This window comes from Vitis vinifera, chromosome 1 (assembly GCF_030704535.1).
Source record: "Vitis vinifera cultivar Pinot Noir 40024 chromosome 1, ASM3070453v1".
NCBI classification, from domain to species: Eukaryota; Viridiplantae; Streptophyta; class Magnoliopsida; order Vitales; family Vitaceae; genus Vitis; species Vitis vinifera.
Genome location: NC_081805.1, coordinates 3,877,526 through 3,887,336, shown reverse-complemented (window position 1 = coordinate 3,887,336; position 9,811 = coordinate 3,877,526). Strand labels below are relative to the sequence as shown.

Below are 9,811 nucleotides of genomic sequence, written 5' to 3'. Positions count from 1 at the left end.
ATTGAGATAAGATCAAATCAGGAACCCTAAGCCGTGGCGGAACACATTTCCGACATGCAGAAAAGGAGCCAAAACGGCCAAACAGAAAATACCAAATTTGGGGAAGAATACAAAATGAAAAAGGAGAGGGGGGCAGGGGTGGTAAATAAGTGGAAAAGGAGGGGGGAGGGATTAGTATTACGTGTTTCTTTTTCATGGCAAAGGTGGCGGCCTATAAATAAGGGGTGGAGACGGTGGTGCGAGAGAACGTACTGGACAGTTTAAGCATAGGGTGTAGTGCATTGGCGCACTGTCTCTCTCTAGGTGTTTGGAGAAATTCCTGAGAGAAATTAGGGAATGAGTGTTTATTTCAAGATTTACAGGCAGGGGAAGAGGTACATGCCCAAGCAGCTACTAATGGACGAGGACAAAGACGCTGGAAGTTGTGGCTCTCAGACTGACGACCAGAAGAAGGAGAATGTGACTGGGGTATATATATAGTGTTTTGCTTCTTCTTTTCTTCTTTGTATAATCTTTATATATATATTTCTGGTTATCTTTGTGTTTGGGCTCTCTCTGATTATTAACACCAAGCAGCTACCGATGAATGAGGACAAAGACGCTGAAAGTAGTAGCTCTCAGACTGACGACCAGCAGAAGGAGACTGAGACTGGGGTATATATATATTGTTTTCTTTCTTCTTTACTTCTTTGTTTAATCTTTATTTATTTTTCTGGTTATCTTTCTTTCTGGTTTCTGTTTGGGTTCTCTCTGATTATTAACACCATGCAGGTTGGTGTATATTTATGTCTGTGTGTTTGTTCTTCATTTTTGCCATCAGTTTGTGGGTATTTCTCTGAAGGGTTTTTCTCTTGTTTTGCATGGTGAAGTTTCAACGGTTCTTTTTTTTTTTTTTTTTTTTTTTATGGTGATTCTTGGTGTTTCTGATAATTCGTTTTTCAGCTCCTTTGATTCATAGAGGTAGTATACGTGTAGTCACTTTAGAATTTAGATGGTAATTTGCATGAACATTTTTTGGTTATAGGTATAGTTCATTGTATCTTGGGAGCTTTCTTGATACGTTCTTTAAGTAAATTATTTTTTTGCTCTCTGTAAATTTATCAATAGATGATTAATCAGATATTTGTTAATTTTTTTTTTTTAAATTTAATCGATTATTGTTCCTTGTTATAGATGGTGCTTACAAATTCATGTGTTATCATAAATTTTTATTTTGCCTTAGGATAAGCAAAGTTGATACTAGAGGCTCTTATTTGATAACGAGACTTTTCTTTCATTTTCTGGCATTTATTAATTGCATGTGTGCACCATAGGTCTACCAAAGGCCAGTTCAAATCGCACCACCGCTAAAAATTGATCGCATTATTTGTGTTTTTCTGCAATGCCGGGATCTGTAAATCCACTAGGATAACAAATTTAGCTGGGATCATGCTTTCGAACCAAGATCCCTGGTTCAATTTTGTCCATTACCATTAGCTCGATCTTTTGCCGACAATGAGCTTGTATATCATTTTTTTTGGCACTTTATAAATCGCATATGCGCACTATAAGTTCACTAAGAGCCTCATGCAGATCCAAGAAATTAGCTATCAAAATAATGGTACTCGCATGGTACTCGCATGGTCATATAGATGGTTTTTCCTAATCCTACAAAGCGAAGCTAGTGGGTTTCTTTTGTTAAAAATGGAACCCTCAAGTTCAAATGGTAACTAAATTGATTGGGCTCATCACCCTAGAACCTTTGTTGAATAAAATTAACTCAAGCTTTTATGTGTCCGAATGAATGATTGACGAATTGAGCTTTTATAAGTATGAGATGCATTGATTTCAATATGTATTGTAAATAGTATTCTGACGTTTTATATTGTCAGTCAATCATATGTATGCTCATTGTATGATAGAGTAGCTCATTTGACCCATATGCTCAAGTCACACAATATAGTGTTTTTTTAAGTAATCAATTGGGCATACAGGCCAAGTCATCCGAAATTTGAATAAAAAATTCTATCTTCTAAAATTTTGTCCTTTCAAGAAAAATAGTTCTGTAAGGTTTTTTTTCAGACATTTAAGGTTTAAATAAATACAACTGTTGTTTATATTTTTTTCTTGATATCGAGTTTTGTAGGTATGTTTTTCCTTTTCTACAATAATTGATATTTCACTTTCTACAAATCTTCAAATCTGATTCCATATCTTTCAGTCTTTGTACAAGGGAAAGAAAACACAAGTTTAAAGGGATTTTGAGACTTTTCTTAGTTTTGTTATTTAAAGTGAATTTTCTTAGCTTTTACATTATGGGACATTTTTTTTTTCTTTGGTGGGCATTATGGTTCATTTTGTTGCTTGAATTGGTATGATCATAATGTTTGATGAATTTTGTTGTTGATGAATTATATATATATAGTAATAAATGACACATTTTATGGGTTGAAAATTATTGTTTAAAAGTCTGTAAACCAATAATGTTTCCATGAAAGGCTCAAACTTTCAACTCGGGACTTTGAGGCGATCTGTATGTGCCTCTTGCAAATAATTGAAAACTCATCCATTTGCAACAAAAATAAGATTTGCAGCACCTTTTATGATTTGACCAGGACTAATAGGCAGTTAGTATCTTATCATGGGCTTTAGCATTGTTCATAATCTTTCTCATGCATGTTATAGATAATTGGAGAGTCCAGTCTAATCTGTACATAATTCAAGTAGTATTGAGATTGAATTCACAGAACAACTGTTTTGATGCAGGCTAACTTTGTTGAAGTAGGAGATAAAGTTGCAGATCATTCAATTGTACCTGCCAATCCCAAACCTGGGGTCCAGCCACTTCCTGAAGGTAATAGAATGCACAAGTGTGTTAATAATTGATTCATCCCTGATGGTTTTTTCTATTTTCCTTTTGCAGATCTTGAGGTGTCTTTTGCACTAAACCTGTTCCCAGATGGCTTTTCTGTTGGAAAAGCTGCTGAGGTTAGCAATTGTACATGAAACTTCCATAATATTAATTATTCAGCATTTATCATTAGATAGTATTATGCATTTACTTCCTTTAATTTGACTTTAGCATATGCATATTTAAAAGGAAGTGTTTTTGCAGTTGCTCAATGATGTACCTAAGATGTTGCATCCTTATGATAGGGCATCCGATAAACTTTTCTCTGTAAGTATATATCCATATCTCTTTTGAGCATGATATGGTTGTAATGTGTTGGTGGATAAGCTGGAGGTTCAACCTCATAACACTAAAAGGCGTGGGTTCTGATTGCATATAAAGTCCTATGCCTTCATATGTCAATCAATTTGGACACTCATAGAAAGAATTTTTTACTTCCTGTTTTTAGAAAAAAGAATGTATTGTGGCGGTTTGGTTTGCTATTGGAGGCTATTCTATTTGCTTTCACACATGTATCTGAACTGGAGGGTTTCTGTGTCCAAGATGCTGTGTGTGACTGTGTGTCAACAAAACATTGAAACCCACTAATGTGGTTTTTCAAATCTTCCTTGCAGTAATAAAATATTATTTATGGACATCTAGCTTTCTTTGGACTGTTCCTTGCTGAACCACAATTAGGTTTTGTTAAAGAATGTATTAGATTTGAAAAGGCTGTGTTTCATAATTCAGCCACTGAATTTGAACATAAGAGTTTTATCTGCAGCATTTGCAACAGAAATTAATGATGATCCTGGACTTTGCATGTCAGATCAAGAGTGCTTATAAGGTCATGAAAATAAAACAACTTCTCAAAATTTTGAATATATTCTTATATGAGGCATCTGAATACTGGATGTATTCAGTTTGTTTTCTTTTCTGAAGTATATTATATTTCCAATTATTAGTTTATCTATCAAAATTTTCCTTGTTTTGAGAATAAATGGAAGATTTGATTGTTGATTCTTGTGTTTCTTTTGTGCATGTTATTCGTGTTAGGCAATTGAGCATGGGTATTTACCTGGAGATTTTTTTGATGACCTGCCATGCAAATATGTCAATGGAGCTCTTCTGTGTGAGGTGAGGTACCAACTACAGTTTTCCTTCTTTATTTTCCCTAATTCAACAAAGAGAGTATCCATGTGGAGCTCCATATAATATTTTTTTTGTGTCAAATGTAGACTGCAACCTAGCGGTTTATATTTGTATTTATTGAAACAAACCAGAAAATGTTATGTTTTGTTTGTCTTACATTCTTCATTTGATTGTTCAATCTGTAATATAGAAATTTTACTAGCTTGTTTCCACATACTTGTTTGTCCATGTAGTTGTCATAGAGTTGACCAAACTTGACTTTACCCATCTTGCTTCAAGGTTGTGCCCCTGAAACTCTTAATTTGCTCAGATTTATGATGAATGCATGGTTCTAAGTCAAGATCAGCTTGTCCCCATTGGAATATGCTCAAAGAGCCAGACTGGTCTCAGAAAACTCTGAAGCTGAAAAGTGATTGAACTATGCCAGCACAACTTAAGAGTTGAGCTGTCAATTGCTAAAGACATGTAGAAACATTGAAATGATTTCTCTTCCATGAAACATTCTAGCATTTTTGCAGATATTTTTGTGCCATAATGGGGGTCTGCAGGATTTACTTTTATATGTTACAGCTTATGCCAACCAATAGAGATAATTGCCATGCAGATTCGAGATTTTCGTAATTGTTTGGTCCAGATGGAAGATAGCACTTTTCATGTGGAAAAATCTCCAATTGTTCAGAAAGCTCTCTTAAAGATGTCCATGGAGAATGTTATTAAGGATATATCATCAATGTCAGATGATTCTTGGACTTACAAAGATCATTTGGTCAGTACACTTGATCAGTAAGCTTCTGCAGGATTTCTTGTTTTTGTCCAAGCATGTTCCCTAATATTATTATCTTGGTGCTTTTCATGTTTCAGGAAGTTGAGTCCCGCATTCTTAAGGCTATGCAACCTGGTCTTAGTTTGAATCCAAAGCAGGACATCTTTAGTGGAGAATCCATGACTAAAAAGGTGCTACTGTGGGCATAAATTCAAATAATGTCGAGTGATAAGATCCTCTAAATTTCAAAGAAGTTCAAAATACATGGAACTTATTCAAAGAGTCCATAACCATCACTGTTATCATTTATATTTCTCTAAAAAATATTGTTATCATTATGAAAAAAACACAAAATTAATTGTTAATTATGAATTATCGCAAATAATTTGAATTGACAACGTCAGGTTCTACTTTTCCACATGCAATGCTTATCTAACAATCAAATCTTCATAGATTCTTTTATTGACATTCCAACCTTTTATGATTTGATTTTTTTTTTTCTGATTATTTTCAGTTTCTGGATTGCTCTAGCAGTAAATATCACCTGCATAATTCATATCTTTCCAAGCTAGCATAATAAAATTTTTATTGAAATGTTTACTAGTTCTCAACATGTGTTGCAGCTCAATTTGGAAATTCCATGGAACTCGAAAAAGAGGAAGCTGATTGATACATCAGAAACCGGCACAGAGTCCAGTATTGCACCTGCATCTGGGGTTGGCGATACCCAGAATGATGAGTCCCCCCCAAGTCTAGCATTTCAAGATGGAGGAGCATCATATTCCCAGAAGACCATCCCAAGCTCTAATCCTCATTTAGGAGAGAACAATACTTTGCAAGAGGCCATGTTACCAAAACAATATGTTATTAACCATCCTAGCAGTCCAAGAGAACCCGGTACCTTGGTTCTCAGTGAGAAGGACAGATGCAAAAAACAAACCCAAGGTCCCATCCTCAAGAAACCCAAGGAAGAGCCAGTGGAATTTTCTCCGCACCAGCTTTCAGTAAGCCAATCTGAAACCATTCTTGCACCAGAAACACAGCAGAAGGAGAAACAATTACGGCAGAGTTGTGATTCTGAAAAAATTCTAAATGAAAGACTTAATGGAGAAAAGCAGTCCTCTCCGAAAATGAAAGATGGTCAGCAGGTAAATCTTGAAGGTATCCCAAAGTTGCAATCTGGAGTACTCGCACATCCAGTGAAACAAGAATCTGAAAGCAGTAAGATTCCCAGGTCAGATATTAGACATAATGACCAGAAATCACAGATGCACCAGTTGTCCTCAGTGTCAAAGATCAATGATCCTGCTAATTCAATCCAGCCGAATGATATGGGTAAGCCTTTTGCACATGAGAGGATACATTTGCAGAAGCCTCTGGTTTCTACTGCTGTTGGAAGTGCACCTGTGAATGTGAGTTCCAGTCATAGAGATTCTTTGTTGAGAGAGTCGTCTGTACTTGGAAAGCGAAAGTTAAATTCCCATCCTGAAGGCTTGAGTATGAATATAGTTGAATCTCTTCCAAGCATCAGAAATATGAATTCAGTCGACACAAGTAGCTGTCCAGTGGGGAATTCTTCCTCACCATGGCCTTTAGGAACTAAAGAGGACCCTCTTCTTAAGAGGTTTTCAAAAATTGAAATGGTGACACAGAGGTGCGATTCAAGTTATAGTCACATCTGATGTGCAGACGCCTTCTCTTTGTGTGATTTTGCAGATTTCTGATGTACAATATTACTCTTTCATGCATTCAGGTATGGACTGCATTATAGGAAGCGAAAAGTGGACAAGTTTTTGGACAAGAAACCAATTTTTAAGACTTCACTGGTCTCTTACCACTTAGATTCTGAGGATAACAACTTGAGAGCTGGTAATACTGATGGTGTCTTGCAGATGCGGACATTAAATTTTGTGCGTCCATCTCATTTTTATAAAGGTACATAAGGAGAGGCTTCTCTTCCCCAGTGCTGCTAATCCTTCTCTTCCTAACTGTCTTATATCCCATTCCTAACCCCTTTTTTTTTATCCCATCTCAGGTAATGAGCCTTCTGTTGATGTTAGTGAGACTCAGACCAAACTGGTCTTATCAAAGAAGCTCAAGGAGGGAACAGTGGAAGGACGGGTGCTGTATGGACAAGGGGAAGTGATTGATTCCACTGATTTTCCCTTAGAATCAACATTTGTAAGCACAGTGAGTTCTTCAACATTTTCAGTTATGTCATTTTCTTTTTTCATGATGTTTGAATCATGGCATTCCATTTGATTTCTTAAATGAGGTTTTAAAATATATCTACCTTTCTTATAATCATACAAATCTGATTTTATTTCCATTTGAATGGTCCAATAGTTATTTACAAATGAGCTTCTTTTTGTCAGAACTCCTGAATTATGGCATATAAATTTTGCATGATAAACATAGTTCTGCCCCTCTCAGATTTATGCTTAAAAAAGGGATTTTATCATCTTTTTTTTTTAATCCTTGCCGGCTTTGGAGGATGTTACATGGTTTTTTCCCTCATCCGATTCCCTTAATTTTGATTTCTTATACAAAAACATGTTCTGAATTCAAATTTCATTGCTGTTGCCTCATATCTTTCAATGGAAATGAATTTAGAAAGAGATGTGGATATTGGGCAATGCCTGGATTACAATGACTGTAATGTTGGAACACTATATGATTGAATATATCCTTATTTTAGATAAATAATCTATGTATATCAGTATATTTTCTGGAAAAAATATTGAACAAATAAGGGAGCCAATACAATGTCAGAAAATTATATCATTACACAATTTGTTTAATCAAGCATCAATCTTTTTTATGCTGTCATAGTTGCTTTATGTGGCTCTGAACAAAGCCTATGATCTAAATCGTCTATCTGGTTTTGATTGTATTGACAGTTGTGATATGCATTTTGCAGCATGAGATAGACAAATTTGCTGCTCAGTTTGTTTCACTGGTAGGTTTACGTGGTTTTTTTTTTTTATAAACAAAAGAGAGTTCTTGGATTTCTTTCCTGCATTATGTGATATTCTCTTCATGTCTAGATGGCACGTGAAGGATTCTTTTTAGCTGGTGATAAGATAGAATCTTCTCCTGGCAGTACTGAGCAGGGCTCTAGCAGTCAACCGCCAAGTGTTAGTAGTTGTGCTACTCCAGATGTTGGAACAGTTATGCCACCTTCCCCAACCCCTATCCCAGGGAAAACTCCTTACATGTTCAGTTCCTTGACCAGAAGCATGCAAACCCCTAAACCCAGGCAATTACCATCTCAAGATTTTCTAACTGGTGGCCACTTGCGACAGCGAAGTGTTAATATCAGTGGTGCTACTTCAGCAACTGGGACAGAGGAGCCACCTTCCCCAACTCTAGTCCCAGGGCAGTCTGCTTACATGTTCAGTTCTGTAACCAGCAGCATGCCAGTCCTTAACCCCAGTCAATTACCATCTCAAAATTTTCTCACAGGAGCCCATTTGCTCCCTTCTAGAAACATTCAGTCAGCTCTGCAGCCCTCAGCCAATTATTCATCCAATCCACTGCTCAACAATGCTGCACAAGTCAGTCCCTTGCAGTTGCATTGGCAGCAGATTATCAATAATAGTGTCCGGTTACAGTTTCAGATGCAACAAAGAGAACGCCAGCAACAGCAACTTATGCAGAGCAACATTATGATGAGAGGACTGCCTGCTGCATCTAGTAATTTGGGCATGACGCATCTGGGTGTTGGTATCCAGGGGTCTAGAAATACTGATCTTGGTTACTTAAGTAATTTCATGGACATTGGGGGTCCATCATCTGTGTCCATGGGAGGACATGTCCCCAGATTTGGAAATTTGGGTCAGGTTAATAATCTTGGCAGCAATATTTTGGGTTTCAATGGAAGTAGTCAGATTCATGGTGGGATTTCTCAACCTTCAGATGCTGCTATTGCACGGATGATGGTAGCACAAAGTCAACAGAGACCACTGCTGAGAGGAGTTCCAGTCCAGAGCAATGCTGGTCTAGCAATAATTGAGAGATCAACCGATGGCATGGCCAGACAGCCACCAATAATCCATACAAATAGTAGTAGGATGGCAATGCATCCACCTATTCTTCCTGATCAAGTAGTTTATAACATGTCCAATCAGCAACTGCAGATGATTCATAGAAATGCCAGGATGATGCCAATGCACCCACCACTTGTTCCGGAGATGGTACATAATTTTTTGTGCCAGCAGCCACCATCAGCGCAAATACATCAACAACTACATATTACACAACTGCAGCTGCAATACCAGAGAATGAACCCACCATTCCCGGGCCAATCTAGTTTGCAAGAACATAGCCATCAGCATCAAATGAATCCGCAGCTGCAAGTGCATGCAGGCAACCCAGCTGTTGCTCCAGAAAGTGTTGAGCTGAGCTTCCCACGTGTTGGGTCTGGGGGTGGTAGCAATGAGAGCTCAACCATGGCGGCTTCTGATGAGTCGGGAGATATCAGTAGTGAGGTCAATACTGGTGGGATATGAGAATGAGGCTTATCAGCAGGAAGATCCCAAGAGGGAGTGTGAATATCAGAGACGGAGATAGGTATAGAGTCATTTTACTTTCCCTGCTTTATATAATGAAAAAGCAAAAGTAGATTAGATATACCGGCTCTCATGTTAGCGTTTTGTTTCATGGGGTTGTTTTAGATACTGTAGTGTAGTGAATGTGCAGAAGGCAGTGTGTTGTTTGTTGTCATGTGCGCAGTTAGATCGAACTTGTCTCCCAGATTACAATGGAACAGTGTTTTTAATGAATGGGAATTTGAGGACAAACCGTTGAGATGATATAGACAGGTTGAGGTAGTTAAAGCAGTTAAAACCGTTATAAAAAGTGATTTGTGAGGAAAAAAAAACAACAGTTAAAAAGTTGTTGGGATAAAACGACAAAACGTCGGGGTATCCTGTCAGACCGTTAAAGTCGTTGACGTGAAGAATTATCCAAGGATTAAAAGAATGATATAACACAAAGTCCAACTTTTAATTTTGTTCCATTTGACT

At 37.2% G+C, this 9,811-nt stretch overlaps 1 protein-coding gene across 5 annotated transcripts; it reads left to right on the top strand.

The window, feature by feature from the left end:
• The first annotated feature begins 205 nt into the window (after window positions 1–205).
• Window positions 206–9,580, top strand: LOC104882088 (protein PHYTOCHROME-DEPENDENT LATE-FLOWERING). 5 transcript variants are annotated; one of them, XM_059738716.1, is made up of 14 exons: window positions 206–468; window positions 577–654; window positions 2,746–2,833; window positions 2,903–2,967; window positions 3,095–3,157; window positions 3,654–3,716; window positions 3,926–4,006; window positions 4,626–4,787; window positions 4,883–4,975; window positions 5,408–6,438; window positions 6,538–6,719; window positions 6,820–6,965; window positions 7,705–7,743; window positions 7,888–7,992. In XM_059738716.1, the coding sequence occupies exons 1-14, from the start codon at window positions 337–339 to the stop codon at window positions 7,891–7,893; spliced, it is 2,229 nt and encodes a 742-aa protein (XP_059594699.1). In that variant the 5' UTR covers window positions 206–336; the 3' UTR covers window positions 7,894–7,992. The 5 variants fall into 5 exon arrangements, with proteins under 5 accessions (XP_059594699.1, XP_059594696.1, XP_019076737.1 ...); XM_059738713.1 differs by having other exon boundaries at window positions 6,820–6,974; XM_019221192.2 differs by having other exon boundaries at window positions 211–468; window positions 7,832–9,580.
• The last annotated feature ends 231 nt before the right edge of the window (window positions 9,581–9,811 follow it).

What these genes read in the sequence shown, in the direction of transcription:
- LOC104882088 (XM_019221191.2), top strand. Translation starts at nt 337, where the DNA reads ATGAGTGTTTATTTCAAGATTTACAGGCAGGGGAAGAGGTACATGCCC. An exon ending in CTGTTGGAAAAGCTGCTGAG is followed by an intron (nt 2,968 to 3,094) that starts GTTAGCAATTGT and finishes GTGTTTTTGCAG; the next exon opens with TTGCTCAATGATGTACCTAA. An exon ending in CATCCGATAAACTTTTCTCT is followed by an intron (nt 3,158 to 3,653) that starts GTAAGTATATAT and finishes TTTTATCTGCAG; the next exon opens with CATTTGCAACAGAAATTAAT.